This window comes from Anomaloglossus baeobatrachus, chromosome 9 (genome assembly GCF_048569485.1).
Source record: "Anomaloglossus baeobatrachus isolate aAnoBae1 chromosome 9, aAnoBae1.hap1, whole genome shotgun sequence".
Classification (NCBI taxonomy): domain Eukaryota; kingdom Metazoa; phylum Chordata; class Amphibia; order Anura; family Aromobatidae; genus Anomaloglossus; species Anomaloglossus baeobatrachus.
In genome coordinates, this window is record NC_134361.1 from 60,364,164 (window position 1) to 60,389,637 (window position 25,474).

Consider the following 25,474-nt stretch of genomic DNA (forward strand, 5'->3'; position numbering starts at 1 on the left):
GAGATTATTGCGGTTGCACATACCTCTGCCCCGCAGGTTGTGTCCTTCACTTCTCAGGCGTAGGTTTTTTCGATCTACGCCATGAACGCCGTTCCTGGACTCTGCGAGCCGTACAGCGGTAGCATCCACCAATTCGGTGGCAGTCTGCAGGGCCATGTGGCTACGTGAATGGAAGGCAGGCTCTGCTTCCAAGAAGTTCTTAACCGGTTTGCCATTTTCTGGCGACCGTTTGTTTGGCGAGCAATTGGATGAAGTTACTAGACAGTCCAAGGGAAAGGTCTCGTCCTTGCCCCAGTCCAAAGGTTTCGGTCATTTCGGTCCTCAGCAAAAGTTCCGTTCCTCCAGGTCAGAGGAGGGCTAGAGGAACTCTTCTGCATGGCGGTCTAAGTCACAAGGCGGCTTCCTCATGACTTCGGCCTCACCAAGACCGCGTCCTCGGTCGGTGGCAGGCTCTCCCGCTTTTGCGACGCCTGGTGGCCACATGTCCAAGACCGATGGGTGAGAGACATTCTGTCTCACGGTTACAGGATAGAGCTCTGCTCTCGTCCTCCGACTCGTTTCTTCAAAACATCTCCGCCCCCCGAGCGAGCCGATGCACTTTTTCAGGCGGTGAACACTCTGAAGCCTCGATGTCACAAGGAGACTTCCTAGCATCAATTGACATCAAGGATGCTTATCTCCATGTGCCGATCGCACCCGAGCTTCAACGCTTTCTGCGTTTCGCCATCAGGGACGAACAAATTCAGTTCGTGGCACTGCCATTCGGCCTGGCGACAGCCCCACGGGTCTTCACCAAGGTCATGGCAGCAGTGGTGGCGGTCCTACACTCTCAGGGCCACTCGGTGATCACTTACCTAGACGATCTTCTAGTCAAGACACCCTCCTGGGTGGCATGTCAACACAACCTGACCATTGCTCTGGAGACTCTCCAGGGGTTCGGGTGGATCATCAAATTTCCAAGGTCAAAACTGACACCGACCCAATCACTGACTTGCCTCGGGATGGAGTTTCATACTCTCTCAGCGATAGTGAAGCTTCCGCTGCATAGTCAGCGTTCACTACAGACAGGGGTGCAATCTCTCCTTCGGGCCCAGTCACCCCTTGAGGCGCCTCATGCACTTTCTAAGGAAGATGGTGGCAGCAAGGGAGGCAGTTCCCTTGCGCAGTTTCGTCTGCGTCCGATTCTATCGGACACCGCAAATGGGACAGGAGGTCGACGTCCCTAGACAAGAACGTCTCTCTTTCCCTTGCAGCAAAACCTCTCTTCAGTGGTGTCTTTTTTTTCCACTTCCTGGGCGAAGGAAAAATCCTTCCGGCCCCCAGCCGGGGCTGTGGTCACGACGGACGCGAGTCTGTCAGGGTGGGGAGCGGTCTTCCTCCACCACTCGGCTCAGGGAACCTGGACTCCGACAGAGTCCTCCCTTCAGATCAATGTTCTGGAGATAAGGGCAGTGGATCTAGCCCTAAAGGTGTTCCAGCGGTGGCTGGAGGGCAGGCAGATCCGAATTCAGTCGGACAACGCCACGGCGGTTGCGTACATCAACCACCAGGGCGGCACACGCAGTCGTCAAGCCTTCCGAGCAGTTTGGCGGATCGGCTGTGGGCGGAAGCCACAGACTCCACCATCTCCGCAGTTCACATCCCGGGCGTAGAAAACTGGGAAGCAGATTTTCTCAGTCGCCAGGGCATGGACGCAGGGGAATGGTCTCTTCACCCGGACGTGTTCTAGAGATCTGTTGCCGCTGGGGAACGCCGGACGTCGATCTAATGGCGTCTCGGCACAACAACAAAGTCCCGGCATTCATGGCTCGGTCCAAGGATCACAGAGCTCTGGCGGCAGACGCGCTAGTTCACGACTGGTCGCAGTTTCGACTGCCTTATGTATTTCCTCCTCTGGCACTACTGCCCAGAGTGTTACGCAAGATCAGGTCAGACTGTAGCCGCGCCATCCTCGTTGCTCCAGACTGGCCGAGGTGATCGTGGTACCCGGATCTGTGGCACCTCACGGTGGGTCAACCGTGGACACTCCCAGACCGACCAGACTTGCTGCCTCAAGGGCCATATTTCCTTCTGAATTCTGCGGCTCTAAACCTGACTGTGTGGCCATTGAGTCCTGGCTCCTAGCGTCATCAGGGATATCTCCAGATGTCATTGCCACCATGAGACAGGCCAGGAAACCAACGTCCGCCAAGATCTATCACAGGACTTGGAGGATCTTCTTATCCTGGTGCTCTGATCAGGGTTTTACTCCCTGGCCGTTTGCCTTGCCCACTTTTCTTCTTTCCTTCAATCTGGAATGGACAAGGGCTTGTCTCTCGGCTCTCTCAAGGGACAAGTATCGGCGCTTTCTGGTCCCACCTTACAAGCGTCCGTTAACACCCTCGGATCTTAACAGGGTGCTGACGACTCTTCAGAAGCCACTTTTCGAGCCGATGCGGGATCTCTCTATCTCGCCTTTCGCAAAGGGTGGCCTTCCTAGTGGCAGTCACATCACTCAGAAGAGTGTCTCAGCTAGCAGCGCTGTCATGCAAAGCCCCCTTCCTGGTGTTTCACCAGGATAGGGTGGTTCTACGTCCGGTCCCGGACTTTCTCCCTAAGGTATCCCCGTTTCATCTCAGGATATCGTCTTACCCTCTTTGGGTCCGCATCCAGTTCACCAATGTGAAAAGGATTTGCATTTATTAGATCTGGTTAGAGCACTCCGGCTCTACATTTCTCACACGGCGCCCCTGCGCCGGTCTGATGCGCTCTTGTCCTTATCGCGGGCCAGAGTAAGGGATTTCAGGTTTTCAAGTCAACCTTGGCTCGGTGGATCAAGGAACCGATTCTTGAAGCCTACCGTTCTTTTAGGCTTCCGATTCCTGCAGGGCTGAAGGCCCATTCTACCAGAGCCGTCGGTGTCCTGGGCATTACGACACCAGGCTACGGTTCGGCAGGTGTGTCAGGCGGCTACCTGGTCTAGTCTGCACACTTTCACGAAACACTATCAGGTGCATGCCGATGATTCGGCAGATGCCAGCCTAGGTAGGCGACTCCTTCAGGCGGCAGTTGCCCACCTGTAAGAGGGGGCCGTTTTTCGGCTCTTTTTATCGAGGTATTCTTTTACCCACCCAGGGATTGCTTTTGGACATCCCAATTGTCTGGGTCTCCCAATGGAGCGACAAAGAAGGGAATTTTGTTTACTTACCGTAAATTCCTTTTCTTCTAGCTCCTATTGGGAGACCCAGCACCCGCCCCTGTTCCCTTCGGGCTGTTGTTCTTTTGTGTACACATGTTGTTCATGTTGAATTGTTCTTTTGGTTCATGGTTTCAGTTCTCCGAACATCCTTCGGATTGAATTTACCTTAGACCAATTTATAAGTTTCCTCCTTCCTGCTTTGGCACCAAAACGGATGAGCCCGTGATGCACGGGAGGGTGTATAGGCAGAGGGGAGGGGTTACACTTTTTAAAGTGTAATACTTTGTGTGGCCTCCGGAGGCAGAAGCTATACACCCAATTGTCTGGGTCTCCCAATAGGAGCTAGAAGAAAAGGAATTTACGGTAAGTAAACAAAATTCCCTTCATTGCCTATCCACTGCTGAGTACCGCACCAATTGGCAGATGGGGGAGCTTTTATCCCTGGTTCAAAATGGCATGGCAGGTTGGATGCCTGATCACCACTCCATTCATGCTCATGTTGCTGATGGGAAAAAAATCCATGTGTAGCACCGTGCAGCCAAATGCTCCATTTTTGCGGGGTCTATCAAGGCTGGTCCTAGCAATTGGACTGATACTGATCTATAAGTTCCTGCAGATAGGGAACTTGTTTTAACCGGACAATCCCTTTAAATCACATTTCGCCATCGCTTCATTGGGGACACAGGAAACCATGGTTTAAGCTGTTGCCACTAGGCAATAATAAAAGAAAAAGTAGCTCCTACTCAGCAGGGTACACCCACCGACTGATACAAAGCTAATCAGTAGAAGCAACGGTAAAACAAGGGCAGGATCTGTGTCCCCCCCAACGAAGGCTCTACCTGACACCCCCCAACCCAATAGTCTACCATAGCGAGACTGCTCTTTGATGGGGGTTTGGATGTCTGGTTTTCAGTAATTGTCAGCTGGGTCAGAGAGACTGTACCCTCCGGTTACGAGATATTTTCTTATCTGCCTCGTCTTTAATTTTCCAAGTTCCACCCTCCCAAGTATCCCACCTCGTGGGTTTTTCAAAGCCATAGCTTTCCTCCTCCAGTCAAGAGTCCTCATTCCATTCCCCCTCGAGAGAGAGTTGTTCCGGTTTTTATTCAGATCTTTGTGGTTCCAAAGAAGCATTGGCTCCGTTCAGCCCATCCATGACCTAAAGCTCCTGAACAAGCTGGTCCGCATTTGCCACTTCAGAATGGAGTCCCTTTGATCAGTGATGGCGTTCATGGAACCTCAGGAATTGCTCTACTCTGTGGACATCCAGAATGCTTATCTCCACATACTGATCTGCACATCTCAAGATTTATCCGATTTCACAGCTCTCACCTCCAGTTCACAGCTCTCCCCTTTGGCACCCAAAGTCTTCATGAAAGGCATGGCTATTCCCAGAAGGATCATGGTTCTCCCTTACCTGGACAATCTATTGATCAAGGCCCCTCTTGATCAAACCTGCTGTAAAAGTGTTCAAATCACTCAACGCGCTGTCCCTTCTAGGCTGAATCGTCTAGTTTTTCTGTGCGTGTTATTCAATGCTGCTCACGCCAGAGTTTTCCTTCCCGAAGAAAGATTCCACCTTGTTGCTCGGGATTCACTCTGACAGCGCTCGTCCTGTCCTCTCTGGCACTGCATGAGTGTGTTATCCAAAATAGTCCCTGCAATGGAGGCTGTCCACTTTGTACAGTTCCACGCTTGTCAGCTTCAACTGGCTCTCCTGTTACACTGGGACAAGATTAATACAGTGGAACCTTGGTTTACAAGAACAATCCGTTCTGGGAGTGTGCTTGTAAACCAAGTTACTCGTCTAGCAAAGCAAAATTTCCCATAAGAAATAATGGAAGCTCAGACAATTCGTTCAACAACTTGTTAAATGTCCCATCCTGGTTCCCTATTGTGCCATTCCACACACACATATATTATGCTCACCTTACCTTCCGTTCCCTCGCCGGCCTCCTGGTTATTGTAGTTCGCCCGGTACAGGATGTGTATCAGGTAACCACCACGACGATGGAGTAATGTCCGCTGGCAGCCGCTTCTTAAAGGCAGCACGCTGGCAGCGGAAGCTCCGGCGTCGGTCGTGATGGTTACCCGATACACATCCTGTACCGGTGGACTACAAGAACCAGGAGGTGGGCGAGGTAGTGTGTGTGTGTGTGTGTGTGTGTGTGTGTGTGTGTGTGTGTGTGTACACTGCAAGAGCAGGTCAGAGCGCGGTGGATGTACGGAACCGGAAGTGTGTGCGGTGAGTATTTGCTCGTACAGCAAAGATTGCTCGTAAACTGAGTTACAAATATACAGCAAGCTTTGCTCGTGTAGCGAAATACTCGCACACCAAGTTACACGTAAACCGAGGTTCCACTGTACTCTGCAATTTTCTATTCTGCTTGGAGGTTTTTAAGTTTTACACACCTGTTTTAGATCTTATTACTGTAATAAATTAGCTGTAAGGACCTAATGCAGAGGCTCCTACAAAGATAAGAACCAAAGCCATTTTTATTTTGTGACTTGCTTTTCACGGTACCTTTTGGATTGCAATGTGACTTAATTCAACTGCATTTTGCGGTATCTGGCTGCGTGAACAATTTCGTGATTCCATTCTTAGGGGCCCTTTGCACACTACGACATCGCAGGTGCGATGTCGGTGGGGTCAAATCGAAAGTGACGCACATCCGGCGTCGCTGTCGACATCGGAGTGGGCAAATCGATTTTAATACGATTAACAAGCGCAAAAGCGTCACAATCGTATCATCGGTGTAGCGTCTGTCATTTCCATAATTTCGGAAGGACCGATGTTACGATGTTGTTCCTCGTTCCTGCGGCAGCAGACATCGCTGTGTGTGAAGCCGCAGGAGTGAGGAACATCTCCTACCTGCGTCCTGGCTGCAATGAGGAAGGAAGGAGGTGGGCGGGATGTTTACGTCCTGCTAATCTCCGCCCCCCTGCTTCTATTAGCCGCCGGCCGTGTGATGTTGCTGTGACGCCGCACGACCCGCCCCCTTAGGAAGGAGGCGGTTCGCCGGCCAGAGCGACGTCGCAGGGCAGGTGAGTGCATGTGAAGCTGGCATAGCGATAATGTTCGCTACGGCAGCTATCACCATGATATCGCAGCTGCGACAGTGGCGGGGGACTATCGCGTGCGACATCGCAGCATCGGCTTGCGATGTCGTAGTGTGCAAAGTACCCCTTATTCTCCAGTCCAGACAATCCTTAAAGGTCAACGTGTGCATCCACACTTATTTAATTGAGCACAATATAGAGGAGTTGGAAAACGTTTTAGGTCCTGTTCACAACTTGAATGTGTTTTTGTTTTGTGTTCTTTTTTCTAACCCCCCACACCCCTCTGGGTAATAATGCAGGGACCAGAAAAAAATAATGGAAACTGGCAAAATCCACTCGCACGTTGTCTGAAAGCCACAACCTGGCTTATCTGTCTTGCTTTAAATTGATTTTTCTCCATGAAAATTAATGGGGCAAGCCACAAATTTGGGTCACTTTACATTGACCCGCGAGCCCTGGGACCAGTCACTCCCGGTTCTTGTCTCCCCGCCTTTGGACACTCGACCAATCAACAGGAAGTGAGCAGCTCAATTTATGTTAATTACCTGCAAAGGCGAGAGAAGCTGGCGCGAATTGGTTGCGGGGCTCGCGTTTCCGAGTGTGAGCCCTAGGAACCAGAGTTCAGACACTGCTGGAACTGTGACAGCACTGGAGGTGAGTATAGGCTTAATTTTTATGGCGGCGCACATGAGAAATGAGAAGTTGTCCAAATAGTGGATAACCCCTTAAATTTAGTGTATGGAGGGTCACGCTGCACAGTTATAAATTCTGCCTGTGCAGCGATTTCACTGGACTCTTTTTTTATAATTGGATCTTGGTATTCACGTAATGTCTTCCTTTTCAGCCGCCACGCACTTCCCATCCTGTGGTGAAATTCTCCTGTGTTGACTGTGAGCCTATGGTCATCGATAAACTACCTTTTGACAAGTACGAGCTCGAGCCGTCTCCATTAACGCAATACATTCTGGAGCGGAAGTCTCCTCACGCCTGCTGGCAGGTCAGTGCAACATGGCGGGGGATGAAGGCTTTAGGGGGCAAATAACAGAGTAACCAAGGCTGACATGGTTGTATTTCACTTGTTTGTCAAATTGTCTGGGAAGTTTGCGAGTTTATTTCTTATTAGGTATCCTCGATCTTTGGGATACGGGATAAAGTCCAAGTATGGCACATATCCTGTTAGGGACCCCATATCTGGGATATAACCCCATTAAAGCCTATCACCAGGTAGAAAACCATGTTGGGTCTGCTCTCTCCAGACACTGAGCTGGTCAGTTGTAGCTTAGTATCAGGCTGCTTTCACACATCCGTTTTTTGCTGAGCGGCACAATACGGCGCTTTGCAGAATAAACGCAACCCTTTTTTTTTTTTTTTTTTTGCCACCGGTTGCGTTTTTTCTGCATAGACTTGCATTAGCGCCGTATTGTGTCGCATGGCCTTGCGTTGCGTCCAGTTTTTGCTGGATGCGGCATATTTAGCCCATGCGGCGGCCGGATGTAACATTGACTGGCATGTTTTTTTCTTTACCGTTCCTATGTGAGACCCAGACATTGGGTGTATAGCTTCTGCCTCCGGAGGACACACAAAGTACTACACTAAAAAGTGTAGCTCCTCCCTCTGAGCCTATACACCCCCTGGAGAACCAGATCTAGCCAGTTTATCGCTTTGTGTTCAGGAGGCATACATCCACACATGCATTCTCATCTGATTTTTCATTTTTGGAAAGAGTTTGAAGAAAAGCGGGTCCAAGTCTGGACCCCCGGCATGTCCCTTCTCACCCCACTGTGTCGGCGGTGCCGTTAAGGTTGATTCCAAGGCTGGAGCCTTACATGCCGCGCTCCTTCACCATCCCTCCTGGGCTCTGGCTTGAAGTGGGAGCCAGCACGGTTCTCCATGCTTTGCAGGAGACCGGTCTCCATCCGCAGCTCTTCAGGATCCTGCTGGACCGGAGCACTCGCCCCCAGGGACTTGGAACCCTGCGTCTCAGCAAGCTAAGTACCTGAGACGTTTATATATGGGGGTCCCTGTACTTTATTATGGTGGGAGAGTGTGCTGAGTGAGTTTTTCTGACATTTCCGGCCGGTTCTCTGGCTGTCCCCTGAGAACCGCGCCTATGGTGCCTGCGCGCCGGCCGCACCGCTCAAATTTAGGCCCCGGCTTCGCCGGAGGCCTACTTTCGGTTTCACTGCCCTCGCATGTCATTCATGCAGAGGGACAGTGCGGCTCCGCCCAGCGGCCGTTCTACACAGGGGAGAGACACTCCTCACTGGGTACATGTCTCCTCCCCTGTAAGTCTCTTTGGCCCTCCAGATCCCGCTCTCAGTTGGTCCCGCCCCCTCTCCTCGCTCCGGCGCCATTTTATCAGCGTTTTCTCTGCAATCAGCACTGGCTGCAGCATCCCTGCTGAGGTGCTTGGGGGTCCGGGCTTTGGGATCTGGAGGGCACACAACACCGCTCCAGCGGTCTGGTAAGCCACAACCTCTGGTTGTGGGCCTCTGTATATACTCTCTGGGGGTCACTCTGGCAGAGCCCCCACTTCAGCAGCATGTCTCACACGAGGAGCAAGGCTCCAAAGCTATATTCAGTATGCACTGCATGTAAGCTCGTGCTGCCTGAACCGAGCACATATCCACATTGTGATGCCTGCTCTAACCTGACAATGCCTCAGCCTGGAATCGCACCCCTAGTGGTCTCTCCGGCTGCTCCGGCTCCTGTGGCTGAACCCCCGGCTTGGGTAGAATCCTTATCTAGGTCAATCTCCCAGTCTTTTGCCGACTCCATGGGACAGCTGTCCCGGACTTTGCTGAACATGCATCAGCCCCCTTCTCAGGGTGCCTCTGCTGCTAGGGCTCTCTCAGCGGAGCTCACAGAGGATTCATCATCTGGTCCCAGACCCCGTCCTCCTAAGAGGAGACGTAGGGCTCCCTCCCCTTACTCGTCCCGCGGCTCTATTTCAGAAGCTTACTCGCAGAACGAGGAGGATGCCCTTACCGGGGGCTCGGAGGCTAACTCCATGTGCCCCATTGATCTGTCCGAAAGTGACTCAGATGTTAGTGATTTGATTGCGTCCATTAATTCTGTACTGGACCTCAATCCGCCAGTATCAGAGGAGCAACCCTCCCTGGCAGAAAAGCACCAGTTTACCTTGCCTAAGAGGACAAGGAGTGTGTTCTTTAACCACTCCAGTTTTCAGGCCACTGTGACCAAGCCTAGGGCCTGTCCTGACAAACGCTTCCCAAAGCATGGTTCTGATGACCGTTTTCCCTTTCCACCTGAGGTGGTCAAGGAGTGGGCTCATTCACCAAAGGTAGACCCCCCGGTGTCTAGACTCTCAGCCCGGACCGTTGTATCAGTGGCTGATGGCACCTCTCTTAAGGATTCCACTGACCGCCAGGTTGACCTTCTGGCCAAATCTGTATAGGAGGCGGCAGGGGCCTCGTTCTCCCCATCTTTTGCAGCAGTGTGGGCTCTCAAACCCATCTCTGCTTCTCTAGAGGAGATGCATTCCCTCGTCAGGGAATCTATGCCCGAAATGGTTGCCTTAACTTCCCAAGCTTCCGCTTTCTCATCCTATGCCATGTCTGCCATGCTGGAGGCTTCTCGCCGCACTGCGGTGGCTTCGGCTAATTCCCTCGGTATCCGCAGGATCTTGTGGCTTCGAGAGTGGAAGGCAGATGCTTCTTCTAAGAAGTACCTTGCTGGGCTCCCTTTTGCTGGGTCCAGACTATTCGTTGAACAACTGGATGAAATTATTAAGGAGGCTACTGGCGGGAAGATTACTTCCATGCCACAAACCAAAACCAGGAAACCTGTCCAGGGTAGGAATCAGTCGAAGTTTCGTTCCTTTCGTTCCTCCAACTGGTCGTCCTCTAAGCCCTCGGCCTCGTCCACTAACTCAGCCAAGGACCAAAAATCCAACTGGCGCACAAAGGCGCGTCCACGGAAGACCGCAGGAGCTGCTGCCCCTAAGGCAGCCTCCTCTTGACTATCTGTCCGCCCAAGCAACGTCCTTAGTCGGTGGCAGGCTCTCCCACTTTGGCGACGCGTGGTTTCAACACGTCTCCGATCAGTGGGTGCGGGATGTCATCTCCCACGGCTACAGGATAGAATTCTCTTCCAGCCCTCCAAACAGATTTTTTCTGTCAACTCCCCCCTGCTCCAAGGCCGCCGCCTTCTCTCAGGCCGTGGCATCCTTGCAGGCCAACGGAGTAATTGTACCGGTTCCCGCCCGGGAACGGTTCAGAGGTTTCTACTCAAATCTCTTCCTAGTCCCCAAAAAGGACTGTTCCTTCCGGCCCATCTTGGATCTCAAGATTCTCAATTCCAAGGGGATTTCCTGGCATCCATCGACATCAGAGATGCCTATCTGCATATGCCAATTGCAGTTTCTCACCAGCGTTGGCTACGTTTTGCAATCGGAGATGAACATTTCCAATTCGTGGCTCTCCCCTTCGGGTTAGCCACGGCCCCTCGGGTATTCACCAAGGTCATGGCAGCAGTGATTGCGGTTCTGCACCTCCAGGGGTTGGCAGTGATTCCTTACCTGGACGACCTACTAGTCAAGGCTTCATCCAGCGCAGACTGTCAGCGGAGTGTCTTGCTCACTGTCGCCACTCTAGCCCAATTCGGGTGGCTTGTCAATCTGCCCAAATCCACTCTGACTCTGACCCAGAGGCTCACGTACCTAGGGATGCAGTTCGAGACTCTGCCGGCACTTGTGAAGTTGCCCTTGATCAAACAGCAGTCCCTTCATCTGGCGGTGCGCTCTCTGCTGAGGCCCCGCCGTTATTCCATCAGGCACCTGATGCAGGTGCTGGGTCAGATGGTGGCGTCAATGGAGGCTGTTCCCTTTGCCCAGTTCCATCTGCGCCCCCTGCAGGTGGACATTCTCCGCTGTTGGGACAAGCGGCCTTCCTCCTTGCACAGGTTAGTGGCTCTGTCGCCACAGACTAGGAGCTCTCTTCAGTGGTGGCTTCGGCCCCTCTCTCTGTCTCAGGGACGCTCCTTCCTGGTTCCGTCCTGGGTGGTCCTCACCACGGATGCCAGTCTATCCGGCTGGGGAGCGGTATGTCTCCACCACCGAGCTCAGGGCACTTGGACTCCGTCCGAGTCAGCCCTCTCGATCAATGTGCTGGAAACCAGAGCCGTGCTCCTGGCTCTCCTAGCTTTTCACCACCTATTGGCGGGCAAGCACATCTGAGTCCAGTCGGACAACGCGACAGCGGTTGCCTACATCAATCACCAAGGCGGGACACGCAGCCGCCTGACAATTTTGGAGGTACAACGTATCCTTCAATGGACGGAGGACTCCAAGTCCACCATATCCGCAGTCCACATCCCAGGCGTGGAAAACTGGGAGGCAGATTATCTCAGCCGTCAAACCGTGGACAGTGGCGAGTGGTCCCTGCATCCGGCAGTGTTTCAGTCAATCTGCCGCAAGTGGGGCACTCCGGACGTGGACCTAATGGCATCCCGTCACAACAACAAGGTTCGGTTCCGGTTTACGTGGCTCGCTCCCACGATCCTCAGGCCTTCGCAGCGGACGCTCTGGTTCAAGACTGGTCCCAGTTTCGTCTATCCTACGTGTTTCCCCCTCTAGCTCTCTTGCCCAGAGTACTGCGCAAGATCAGAATGGAGGGCCGTCGGGTCATCCTCCATTGCACCGGACTGGCCCAGGCGAGCTTGGTACCCAGACCTGCTCCATCTGTCCGTAGAGGTGCCGTGGCATCTTCCGGACCGTCCAGACCTTCTCTCACAAGGTCCGTTTTTCCGCCCGAATTCTGCGGCTCTCAGATTGACGGCGTGGCTCTTGAGTCCTGGATCTTGACGGCTTCTGGTATTCCTCCTGAAGTCATCTCCACTATGACTCGGGCCCGGAAGTCTTCCTCCGCGAAGATCTATCACAGGACTTGGAAAATTTTCCTGTCCTGGTGTCGTTCTTCCGGCCATGCTCCTTGGCCTTTTTCCTTGCCGACCCTTCTGTCTTTTCTACAGTCCGGTCTGCAGCTAGGACTGTCCCTCAATTCTCTCAAGGGACAAGTCTCAGCTCTGTCAGTACTGTTCCAGCGGCGTATCGCCCGGCTGGCTCAGGTCCGCACTTTCATGCAAGGTGCGTCTCACATCATTCCGCCTTACCGGCGGCCCTTGGATCCCTGGGACCTCAATTTGGTTCTCACGGTTTTGCAGAAATCCCCCTTTGAGCCTCTTAGGGAGGTTTCTTTGTTTCGTCTTTCACAGAAACTGGTCTTTCTAGTGGCCATAACTTCGGAGTCACCTTTTTTGGTTTTTCATCAAGACAAGGTGGTTCTCCGTCCGACTCCGGACTTTCTCCCTAAGGTGGTTTCTCCTTTCCACCTTAACCAGGACATTTCCCTGCCTTCCTTTTGTCCGGCTCCTGTTCATCGCTTTGAAAAAGTGTTGCATACTCTGGATCTGGTGCGGGCGCTCCGGATCTATGTGTCTCGCACCGCTGTTCTTAGGCAGTGCACCTCTCTTTTTGTGCTGACCACAGGTCGGCGTAAGGGCCTCTCTGCTTCTAAGCCGACCTTAGCCCGTTGGATTAGGTCGACCATTTCGGATGCCTACCAGTGTTCTCAGGTGCCTCCCCCGCCGGGGATCAAGGCACACTCGACCAGAGCTGTCGGTGCCTCTTGGGCTTTCAGGCACCAGACTACGGCTCAGCAGGTCTGTCAGGCTGCCACTTGGACTAGCCTGCATACCTTTTCAAAGCACTACCAAGTGCATGCTCATGCTTCGGCAGATGCGAGCTTGGGCAGACGCATCCTTCAGGCAGCTGTCGCCCATTTGTGAAGTTAGGCTCTGCCTACTTCTCAGTTTTTCTGTTTATTCCCACCCATGGACTGCTTTGAGATGTCCCAATGTCTGGGTCTCCCATAGGAACGATAAAGAAAAAGAGAATTTTGTTTACTTACCGTAAATTCTTTTTCTTACAGTTCCGTATTGGGAGACCCAGCACCCTCCCTGTTGCCTGTTGGCAGGTTCTTGTTCCGCGTGTTATCACCGGCTGTTGTCGTGGACAGAGTCTCCGGTTGTTCCGGTTCTTGTTCTGTTTTTACTTGTGGGTGGCTATTCTCCTTCAGCTTTTGCACTAAACTGGCTAGATCTGGTTCTCCAGGGGGTGTATATGCTCGGAGGGAGGAGCTACACTTTTTAGTGTAGTACTTTGTGTGTCCTCCGGAGGCAGAAGCTATACACCCAATGTCTGGGTCTCCCAATACGTAACTATAAGAAAAAGAATTTACGGTAAGTAACAAAATTCTCTTTTTTTGCGGCGAAAAAAATGCATTGCGCGATTTACAATGCAAGCCTATGGACGCCGGATGCGTCAAAAAAACGGACGGGCCGCATGGAAAAACTTATGCAACAGATCCGTTTTTTTCGCCGCATCCGTTGCATAGGTTTTTGAGCCGGATTGAGCCGCACTGCAAAAACCGGATGTGTGAAAGCAGCCTAAGTCACACAACCACTTATGAATAAGGGATAACGTCCAAAATGGAAAAAAAAATCCTGTAAACTTAATTCCACAATTTTTATATAAATATAGTCTACATTAAGTGAGTAAAAGACGTTGCTTTAAAACAAACCTGTAACTCGATAAATTGTGCTTAAACCACCATGAATCGGAGCAGGGCTGTGGGATCGCTGCCAGTTGTGTGTTTTTTGTTTTGCTTAAAACGTGCCAGCAGAGAGAATCTGGCTGGATTGGCTTTAGACTAGTTTTATCTCTGCCTATGGTCCCTAAACAAATCTTAAAACTGTTTTCTCTGAAATGCTGGACCGTTTCATTAAAAAAAAAAAACAAAAAACCTAGCTGCAATCATGCAGGTAAACTCTTATTGTTCCTATGATGCCGCAGTAGAACATGGAGCTGTAGAGGGGTCATTTGACATTTCTACCATTTGAAGCCCTATGGAGCTTGAAATTCCTGGGACTTCTAGTGTTAAATAGGTTTTTCCACTAACAGAGGCTAGGGCAATCTGGATGAGCCAGGTAAAGCACCGGGATTGTCGTATCTAATGGATGCGACAATTCCAGGGTGGCTGTTGGCTGCTATTCTTAGCCTGGGGGGGTCCCATTAACCATGGGACTCCCCAGGCTGAGAATTCCAGCCCATGGCTGTTAAGCTTTATCATGGCTGGGTATCAAAATGGGGGTGGGGGGTGGGGGGGACTGGACTGCACACCCCCTTTTTTTTTTTTTTTTTTTTTTTTCCCCCTTTTCTTATTGAAATAATAAAATGCATACGGCTCCTCTTATTTTGTTACACAGCCAACATAGGCGCACGGATGGGGGCTGCAGCCTATAGCCATATTCTTTATATGTGCTGGGTATTAGAATTTGGGGGATCCTGCAACAATTGTTTTATTATCTTACACTGCGATACAGACCCGAACACTGCGCCTGTGATTTGGTTGCAGTCACACAATCACACAGGCTGGCGGTATGTCTGACTGCAACCAAACGCCAAGACTGTCGGTGGGCGGAGAAAGCGGTGCATATAGATGAGCAGCCCAGGAAGTGAAGAATGCGGCCGCGGGACCAGTGTACAGCTGTGTTGGAGCGCTCTTGTGTACTTACATGGTAGGCAGGCAAATATAAAAATAAAATGTTCAGAGACCAAACGTTACTATGGCTGCACAATCGTATCACCGCTTAATCAGGGGTTTATTGTGAATGCAGCTCATATCATGGCCAACGCCCCGTCAACAAAATAAATCGCAGTTTACAACCGTTTTTGCCGTGAACTAAGCCCTACCAATTTGCAAATGTGCGCAAAAAGTGAAGCCTGCCTAAAATTGTGTAAGTGCGTGTGGAGCGCCAGACTTTTATAGATGGACAGATTTATTAAGCGATTTGCCTGAAAAGTCTGACTTTTTGGCTCAGTTTGTAATAATATGGAAGTTTATAAATTTGGCACATTTTTAATCGTGTGTGTTTTTGGCATTTCCCAGCTTGGCATGGTATTTTCTGTATGATTAGTGTTGTCAGGATCGGGGGGTAACAGGCGGGAGTCACACCCCTCCTTTATACCTCCCGACCGACACAGAGCACGTGACGCGCTCTCTAGCGCCCCTCTTATAGTCAGGCCAATTATGGAATTGCCCGACAATAAGCAAGGAGGCCGCTGTTCTTCTGTGCCGATGCTTGAAGGGCTCCCGGTGAGAGTAGGGTATATATTCCCCCGACCTCCGCGGACGGAATATATAAAAACCTCCCCAAATCTCACTGGCCGCCCCATAATAATCCTTGGCACAAACTCGCTGCCACCAACTGATTTACGGTAGCTATTAACCGAGCACACAGATGTGGGATTCAAGATCGAGATAACAGAACAGCCCAAGGTTAATTATATAATTTAATCGGCCTAAGCCACACTAGAAACTACAATATATACAATAGGGAATCTACAGAATATACAGTTAGGTCAGAGTACATTTACAGGCAAGGTAGGGATTACAAACAGGTATACAATTCAAGCAGTTACCTTGTGCGTCTGGCCACAGGGGGTTGCTGTTAGACCAGGTTTCCAGGAACTTTCCCACAGGTGTATCCACACGTGACCCCCAGCAAAAGAACAGCCAAAATGTCTGAACTGTGGTTATCAACCTGGCCGAATCTCTGTCCCCTCCTACCTTCGTGACCTCAGAGGGAAGCACTGCCACTCCCCTGGCTGGAGTCCAACGTAATATCCCAAAAGGGACTATTACCCGCAACTCTGGACTGGGAGGTCCGATCGGGACGGTTCTGGTGTCATCAGATCCGCCCGGGTCCCCTCTGCATTTTGAGTCCAAGCACAACTCATCTACCGGACTCCTACTAGCAGTTCTCTATATCTCACCGCCCAGGGCGCAACATAGACTTCGAGGATATGCAGAGATGTGGCTCGAAGTCCCGATTCTAACGATGTAAGGGGGGTGTATGGCTGAGACGCACGGTAATATAACTGTGTATGATATTACGGAGCCAGTAATATGTTCTCCTGCTGTGACTAGCTTCCTTTTGGTTTTGCTAAGTCCCTGTCCACTCTTTGATGAATGGACACAACCCCCCAGGGGGTCTTCCTCTCCCTTTGTTGTAAAAGCCTGACAGGACACCTAATCTCCATATCATAGGAGATTGCTTTTGGATGTGTACTGGGATTTGACACCTTTCCAGATGTTGGGCATCTGAGAAGGATCTCTGTGTGTGAAGGGAGGGGGTGCCACCAGGGAGTGATGAGAGAAATTATGACTGGACATCATAATTCCTCTTCATATCCCAGGATTTACCTCACAAGTGTCCTTTTAGATTTTCTGCAGTGCCCTGTGCATGCTGTCCTGTGGCATTTTCATGAGCTGCAGTAAGGGAAATGTAATAGTCTAATTCAAGACCTGTATAAAATGTCATTTTATAAGGTATAGGTCATCTTGTGTAGATTGATGGTAAATGTGAACTGGCAGTTGCCGTTCAACTGAATTCTCTATTAATTTTAAGATTTTGTAGATTTTTATTCTATTTTTTTTCCCTCCTTTCCTGTTGCAGGTGTTTGTGAGCAGTAGTGGGAAATACAGTGAGATTGGGCAGCCGTTTGGGTACTTGAAAGCGAGCACCACTCTTACCTGTGTGAACCTGTTTGTCATGCCATACAACTATCCTGTGTTACTTCCTTTACTTGGTAAGTCGGCACGGTCCGTGGTCAGCCATCGCTCACCAATTTATATGGTTTATTACTTTCCTCAGCATTTTTACTTTTATTTTACAATGCTTTTATATTGGTGCTATTACTTTCCCTTTTTATATTGTATATTGGTGATCTTATATTTCCAGCCATTTAATTTCATTTCCATTTTGCAGACGACTTGTTCAAGCTGCACAAACTAAAGCCAACACTGAAGTGGCGACAGTCCTTTGATAACTACTTGAAAACCATGCCGCCCTACTTCTTAATGGTAAGCTTTAGACTTTTTAGTAAGGGTACTTTCACACTTGCGTTGAACGGTATCCGTTGCATTGCGTTGTGTAACGGATGCAACGGATGTGTTGCATATAGTGACACAACGGATGCAACGGATGCTGCAAAACAACGCAATTCGTTTTGATTTTTTTTTTTTTTTTTTCCCGGTTTTACCAGCGGCAGACTATAGTGAACGATCAGCTGATCGTTCCCTGCAGCCGGCCGCTGGGTGATCAGCTGATTGCTCCCAGTAGCCGGCCGCCGGGTGATCAGCTGATCGCTCCCGCCCGCCGGGTGATCAGCTGATCGCTCCCGGCTGCCGGGTGATCAGCCGATCGCTCCCTGCAGCCGGCTGCCGGGTGATCAGCTGATCGCTCCCGGCCGCCGGGTGATCAGCTGATTGCTCCCAGTAGCCGGCCGCCGGGTGATCAGCTGATCGCTCCCGCCCGCCGGGTGATCAGCTGATCGCTCCCGGCTGCCGGGTGATCAGCTGATCGCTCCCTGCAGCCGGCTGCCGGGTGATCAGCTGATCGCTCCCGGCCGCCGGGTGATCAGCTGATCGCTCCCTGCAGCCGGCCGCCGGGTGATCAGCTGATCGCTGTCACTTGCCGGCGCCCGGGCATGCCGGCGGGCGGGCGCTCAGCTGAGCGCTGTGACTTGCCGGCGGCCGGGCATGCTGGTGGCCGGTCATTCAGCTGAGCGCTGTCGCTTGCCGACAGCCGGGCGCTCAGCTGAACGTTCGGCCACCGCGAGCCAAAATAAAGTTTGATTTAAAAAAAAAAAAAAAAAAAAAGAGCATGCGCAGTGAAATCCAGAGGATTCCGCTGCTCAAAATAACGTTACATGCTGCGTTCCTCCCGCTGGGCGGAAGCAACGGAGCGTCGCCCAGCGGAAGCAACGCAGCTCCTTTTGGTACAATCCGTCAACCATACAAGTCTATGGGAAACAGCGGAATCCGTTAACGGATTCCGCTGTTTCCCAAAAGGGCGGATTGTAACGGAAGGAAAATAACGCAAGTGTGAAAGTACCCTAAGTTGTTTGTTTGTGTTTTTTTTTTTGTTAGGCAAAAACCTGTAATATTCCTTGTAATCATACACTGCAAGTCCTCGCTCGAGCTTACAGGCTTTCATGGGGGATCTACAGTACTGTTGTGGTTTTATACTAAATGATTAAATCTTGTCATGGTCAGGAGACCACAAAAGATCTTGCAAAAATCCCATAAAAATGGTAGAAGATGGGGGGGCGTGGCCAGCAGGCAGCATGAGCGGTCGCATTTGAGAGCAGCTCCGCAGTCCAAAGCTGATATACGTTATTAATCCTGCCGAAATTGGTGCCTAAATACACCTCTGGATTACCTGTGGTGCGGTGAGCATTTGGATCGGTACCATGAGCAGAGGGCGCAGCGCAGCAGTTACTTGCAGCGATCCAGGATTCAAAGGTGTCGCTGACGGGTAAAATTGAGGAGGTTAAGATCGATGTGGGTCTCCTCCGGCTGGACTTGCAAAACCTGAGAGAGCGGGTAAAGGAGACCGAGCAGCGGATCTCCACGCTGGAAGACGGCGCAAGAGCGACGCCGGGCAGACTGGCCTCTCTGGAAAGCGCGGCAAACAACTGGGCGCAGAGGGCAGATGACCTGGAAAATCGCCTGCGTCGCAATAATTTGAGAATTCTGGGGATGCCGGAGAGGGCAGAAGTGAGTGACCCATGTAAGTTCATGGAAAAGTGGCTCTCCGAAACTTTCCCTGATGCGACGCTGTCAGCGGCATTCGCTATAGAAAGAGCTCACCGGGTACCGGCCAGGCCTCCTCCTCCGGGAGCGCAGCCTAGACCTCTCCTGGCCCGACTGTTGAGCAGCAGGGATAAAGATGCGATCCTTGGTGCGGCGCGGCGCAAGGGCCCGATCCTACACAACAACGCCACCATATTGATCTTCCCTGATTTCTCTGCGTCGCTCCAGAAAACGAGGGCTTCCTTCATTCAGGTGAAGAAACGTCTCAGAGAGCATCAAATTGCTTACTCCATGATCTTCCCAGCCCGTCTTAGAGTGGTTCATCAAGAGCGATCCCTGTTCTTTACTTCTCCTGCGGAAGCGGAGAACTGGATCAACACATTGAAGAGGAAACGCTGATGCGTCACGGTCTTGGGCGCTGCCTGACGGGTCGCGGTGGTGATAGCGTCGCGGTTCTGATTCTCTTATTTCATTCTCTTGGAGCAAGGTCGGTGATGCGACTCCAATCCTTGGGACGTTGTGTTTGAAATCACTGTTGAGATCGCTTCAGGATCATCCTATGCAGGTACTCGGCGTCCCTAGATTCTGAAGGCGTGAAAGATTCTTGTTTGTTTCATCCCTCCTGGCATGTGAGTGGAGCGGGACCGCAATTGCGTTCGCGTCCTGATCCTGATCTTATGGTCCCTGTCGGTTGAGATGCTAGTGATCTCATCTGGAGGCGCTGGTGCGCCTGTGGCCTTCCTGGAGGCATGAGAGTTTCCGGATGCGTCCATTATTGGGTTCCCAATGAACCGGCCTCTGGGTTTGGCCCTCGTCGAAGGCGGGTGGCCTGGGGCCGCGCCTGCGTCTGGAACGGCTGCTGCGTTCTCCGGGATCTTTGCTTAGCCCAGCCTGTGATCCGGATTACTCGTCGCTGATGGGACCGGACCTAGGTGACACCAGACGGGACATGGGTCAGACCGCTGTTGCGACGCTCTGAACTCCTTCATGCGATCTTGTTTTATCCTATACCTTTTTGGATCCAAATTGGAACTCTATTTTGGGTTCGCAGTATTTGGCAACGCACTTCAGTTCATAATGTTGTATTTTGCTCTATTAGTGCTATATTAAGTTCTGAGGTTACCATATGTCATAATATTCTACAGTTTAAGATTTCCTGCCAATCCTTCTTCTATCTTCTTTACACTCCCACCTCTTCTCCCCCTCTAACCCCCTATCAGCTTATTCCTCATCCCTCTTCACCTCGTCCCCTTACTTCTTCATTGTTCTTTTTTCCTCTTCCTTCAGTCTCCCACTTTTTCTTTGTCGCTCCTAATTGGGAGACCCAGACAATTGGGTGTATAGCTTCTGCCTCCGGAGGCCACACAAAGTATTACACAAAGTGTAAAGCCCCTCCCCTTCAGCCTCTACACCCCCCGTACTGCTACGGGCTCATCAGTTTTTATGCTTTGTGCGAAGGAGGTCAGACATCCACGCATAGCTCCACAGCTTAGTCAGCAGCAGCTGCTGACTGTCGGATGGAAGAAAAGAGGGCCCATGACAGGGCCCCCAGCATGCTCCCTTCTCACCCCACTCTTGTCGGCGGTGTGGTTAAGGTTGAGGTATCCATTGCGGGTACGGAGGCTGGAGCCCACATGCTGCTTTCCTTCCCCATCCCTCAATTAGGGCTCTGGGTGAAGTGGGATCCCATCGGTCTCCAGGCACAGGAGACCGTGCTCCATCCACAGCTCCTGAGGACCCTGCTGGATAGGAGCCGAGTATCGTTCAGGGACATGGCCCTGCAACTTGGAGGTACTCTGTGTCCCCGTGGGGACCGCGCACAGCAACACTCCAGCATTGCTGGGTGTGCTAGTGCACCGGGGACAGCAGCGCTGGCTGCATTTGTGCCACTATACACTTCAGCGTCGCTGAGTGTGTTTGTGTCTTTCTTCCCGCCCCCAGCCCTGCCAGTCAGGGGAAGGGCGGGACGCTGTACAGGACGGCAGCACTGAGGGCTGGAGCATGCTTTGCATACTCCACCCCCCTCACTCTGCACAGTGGGGCACCAGTTCCCGCACTTTTCTGGGTCACGCCCACGGCTCCCTCCTCTCCTCAGGACGCTGGCAGCCATTACTCTCAGCTCTGCTAACGCTGGAGAGGACAGACAAGCTGAAAGAGACCCAGGCAGGAATTCTGGTGCCCACACAACCGCTTTGCGCAGGCGGTAAGCAGCACCTGTGGTGCTGGCCCCACTAGTGCAGAAGTGTATTTATAGTTTATATGATTATAGTCTATACTTTACACTGTATGGTGCACTGTTGATTTGTGGCTATATACCCTCCTGTATTGCTCAGAGGAGACAACAGCATGTCGTCCACAAATAGCAAGGGTGCCAAAGCACAGACTTACTATGCTGCCTGTGCAGCATGTACGGCTATACTGCCGGCAGGTTCCACTGACCCTCATTGTGTGCAATGCTCGGCCCCTGTGGCACTTTCTCAGCCGGAGCCTCTGCTAGGGGTGGCCCAGGGAGAACCACCTGTTAACACTGTCCAGGTGACAGGGACGGAGTTTGCAGTTTTTACTGAAAGACTTTCTGAGACTATGGCTAAGATATTAGAAGCCTTGCAGTCCAGGCCGGCATCTCAAGCCATGGGCACTGTGCAATCATTGCACCCTGGTCCCCCTCAGTTGGAACAGCAATGTCTTCCTGGGGTGTCTCATGGATCCCAGGGTGAGGTCTCTGACACGGACCGCAGCCCCAGACCGACTAAGCGAGCTCGCTATGAAATTCCCTCGACATCATCACAATGTTCAGGGTCTCAGCGAGAGGACTCTCTGTATGATGAAGCGGAGGTAGCTGATCAGGATTCTGATCCTGAAGCCGCTCTCAACCTTGATACTCCTGATGGGGACGCCATAGTGAATGATCTTATTGCGTCCATCAATGAAATGTTGAATATTTCTCCCTCAGCTCCTCCTGTGGAGGAGTCAGCTTCTCAGCAGGAGAAATTCCGTTTCAGGTTTCCCAAGCGTACAAAGAGTATGTTTCTGGACCACTCTGACTTCAGAGAGGCAGTCCAGAAACACCGAGCTTATCCAGATAAGCGTTTTTCCAAGCGCCTTAAGGATACACGTTCCCCTTTTCCCCCTGACGTGGTCAAGGGCTGGACTCAGTGTCCCAAGGTGGATCCTCCAATCTCCAGACTGGCGGCTAGATCCATAGTTGCAGTGGAAGATGGAGCTTCACTCAAGGATGCCACTGACAGACAGATGGAGCTCTGGTTGAAATCCATCTATGAAGCTATCGGCGCGTCTTGTGCTCCAGCATTCGCAGCCGTATGGGCACTCCAAGCTATCTCAGCTGGTCAGGCGCAAATTGACGCACTCACACGTACGTCTGCGCCGCAGGTGGCGTCCATAACCTCTCAAACGTCGGCATTTGCGTCCTACGCTATTAATGCTGTCCTGGACTCTGCGACCCGTACGGCGGTTGCAGCCGTCAATTCGGTGGCAATACGCAGGGCCTTGTGGCTGCGGGAATGGAAGGCAGATTCGGCTTCCAAAAAGTGCTTAACTGGATTGCCATTTTCTGGCGACCGTTTGTTTGGTGAGAGATTGGATGAAATCATCAAACAATCCAAGGGAAAGGAAACATCCTTACCCCAGGCCAAACCAAAAACACCCCAACAGAGGAGGGGACAGTCAAGGTTTCGGTCCTTTCGGGGTACGGGCAGGTCCCAATTCTCCTCGTCCAAAAGGCCTCAGAAGGATCAGAGGAACTCCGACGCATGGCGGTCTAAATCACGCCCTAAAAAGACCGCCGGAGGTGCCGCTACCAAGGCAGCTTCCTCATGACTTACGGCCTCCTCACACCGCATCCTCGGTCGGTGGCAGGCTCTCCCGCTTTTGCGACACCTGGCTGCCACAAGTAAAAGACCGTTGGGTGAGACATTTTGTCTCACGGTTACAGGATAGAGTTCAGCTCTCGTCCTCCGACTCGATTCTTCAGAACATCTCCGCCTCCCGAGCGAGCCGAGGCTCTTCTGCAGGCGGTGGGCATTCTGAAGGCAGAAGGAGTGGTGGTCCCGGTTACTCTTCAGCAACAGGGTCACCTGTTTGTGGTTCCAAAGAAGGACGGGTCCTTCCGTCCTGTTTTGGACCTAAAACTGCTCAACAAACACGTAAGGACCAGGCGGTTCCGGATGGAATCCCTCCGCTCCGTCATCGCCTCAATGTCCCAAGGAGATTTCCTAGCATCGATCGATATCAAGGATGCTTATCTCCACGTACCAATTGCTCCAGAGCATCAGCGCTTCTTGCGCTTCGCCATAGGAGACGAACACCTTCAGTTCGCGGCACTGCCGTTCGGCCTGGCGACAGCCCCAAGGGTTTTCACCAAGGTCATGGCTACAGTAGTTGCGGTCCTCCACTCTCAGGGTCACTCAGTGATACCTTACTTAGACGATCTGCTGGTCAAGGCACCCTCTCAAGAGGCATGCCAACACAGCCTCAACGTTACTCTGGAGATTCTCCAGAGTTTCGGGTGGATCATCAATTTTCCAAAGTCAAATCTGACACCGGTCCAATCACTGACATATCTTGGCATGGAGTTTCATACTCTTCCAGCGATAGTGAAGCTTCCGCTGGACAAACAGCGTTCACTACAGACAGGGGTACAATCTCTCCTTCAAGGTCGGTCACACCCCTTGAGGCGCCTCATGCACTTCCTGGGGAAGATGGTGGCAGCAATGGAAGCAGTCCCTTTCGCGCAGTTTCACCTGCGTCCTCTTCAATGGGACATCCTACGCAAGTGGGACAGGAGGCCGACGTCCCTAGACAGGAACGTCTCCCTCTCTCAAGCAACCAAAGCTTCCCTTCGGTGGTGGCTTCTTCCCACCTCATTATCGAAAGGAAAATCCTTCCTACCCCCATCCTGGGCGGTGGTCACGACGGACGCGAGCCTGTCAGGGTGGGGAGCAGTTTTTCTCCACCACAGGGCTCAGGGTACGTGGACTCAGCAAGAGTCCTCACTTCAGATCAATGTTCTGGAGATCAGGGCAGTGTATCTTGCCCTAAAAGCGTTCCAGCAGTGGCTGGAAGGCAAGCAGATCCGAATTCAGTCGGACAACTCCACAGCGGTGGCTTACATCAACCACCAAGGTGGGACACGCAGTCGGCAAGCCTTCCAGGAAGTCCGGCGGATTCTGCTGTGGGTGGAAGCCACAGCATCCACCATATCCGCAGTTCACATCCCGGGCGTAGAAAACTGGGAAGCAGACTTTCTCAGTCGCCAGGGCATGGACGCAGGGGAATGGTCCCTTCACCCGGACGTGTTTCAGGAGATCTATTGCCGCTGGGGGATGCCGGACGTCAACCTAATGGCGTCACGGCACAACAACAAGGTCCCAACATTCATGGCTCGATCTCAAGATCACAGAGCTCTGGCGGCAGACGCCTTAGTTCAGGATTGGTCGCAGTTTCAGCTTCCTTATGTGTTTCCTCCTCTGGCTATGTTGCCCAGAGTGTTACGCAAGATAAGGGCCGACTGCCGCCGCGCCATCCTCGTCGCTCCAGACTGGCCGAGGAGGTCGTGGTACCCGGATCTGTGGCATCTCACGGTCGGCCAACCGTGGGCACTGCCAGACCGACCAGATTTGCTATCTCAAGGGCCGTTTTTCCATCTGAATTCTGCGGCCCTCAACCTGACTGTGTGGCCATTGAGTCCTGGATCCTAGCGTCTTCAGGATTATCTCAAGAGGTCATTGCCACTATGAGACAGGCTAGGAAACCAACGTCCGCCAAGATTTCCTCCCTAAGGTGGTACCCCCTTTTCATCTCAATCAGGACATCTCCTTACCCTCGTTTTGTCCTCATCCAGTTCACCAATGTGAAAAGGATTTGCACTTGTTAGATCTGGTGAGAGCACTCAGACTCTACATTTCTCGTACGGCGCCCCTGCGCCGCTTCGATGCACTCTTTGTCCTTGTCGCTGGCCAGCGTAAAGGGACACAAGCTTCCAAATCAACCCTGGCTCGGTGGATCAAGGAACCAATTCTCGAAGCTTACCGTTCCTCGGGGCTTCCGGTTCCCTCAGGACTGAAGGCCCATTCTACCAGGGCCGTGGGAGCGTCCTGGGCCTTGCGACACCAGGCTACGGCTCAGCAGGTGTGTCAGGCAGCTACCTGGTCGAGCCTGCACACTTTCACGAAACACTATCAGGTGCATACCTATGCTTCGGCAGATGCCAGCCTAGGTAGGCGAGTCCTTCAGGCGGCAGTTGCCCACCTGTAGGACGGAGCCGTTACGGCTCTATTATGAGGTATTATTTACCCACCCAGGGACTGCTTTTGGACGTCCCAATTGTCTGGGTCTCCCAATGGAGCGACAAAGAAGGGAATTTTGTTTACTTACCGTAAATTCCTTTTCTTCTAGCTCCAATTGGGAGACCCAGCACCCGCCCCTGTTTTTGTATACACATGTTGTTCATGTTAAATGGTTTCAGTTCTCCGATATTCCTTCGGATTGAATTTACTTTAAACCAGTTTATAATTTTTTCCTCCTTCTGGCTTTTGCA

General features: G+C 51.9%; 1 protein-coding gene across 3 annotated transcripts in view; it reads left to right on the forward strand.

Annotated features, from left to right (window-relative positions):
• LOC142251186 (integrator complex subunit 6-like) overlaps nt 1-25,474 on the forward strand; it is a 112,275-nt gene that overhangs the window by 43,592 nt on the left and 43,209 nt on the right. For all 3 annotated transcript variants that reach the window (XR_012725294.1, XM_075323745.1, XM_075323743.1), the window contains exons 8-10: nt 7,083-7,235; nt 16,778-16,910; nt 17,090-17,184. Coding sequence is in view for 2 of the 3 variants with exons in the window: in XM_075323745.1 (XP_075179860.1) it covers nt 7,083-7,235; nt 16,778-16,910; nt 17,090-17,184 (381 nt within the window). In the remaining variant the exon portion in view is untranslated. The remainder of the gene's footprint in view (nt 1-7,082; nt 7,236-16,777; nt 16,911-17,089; nt 17,185-25,474) is intronic.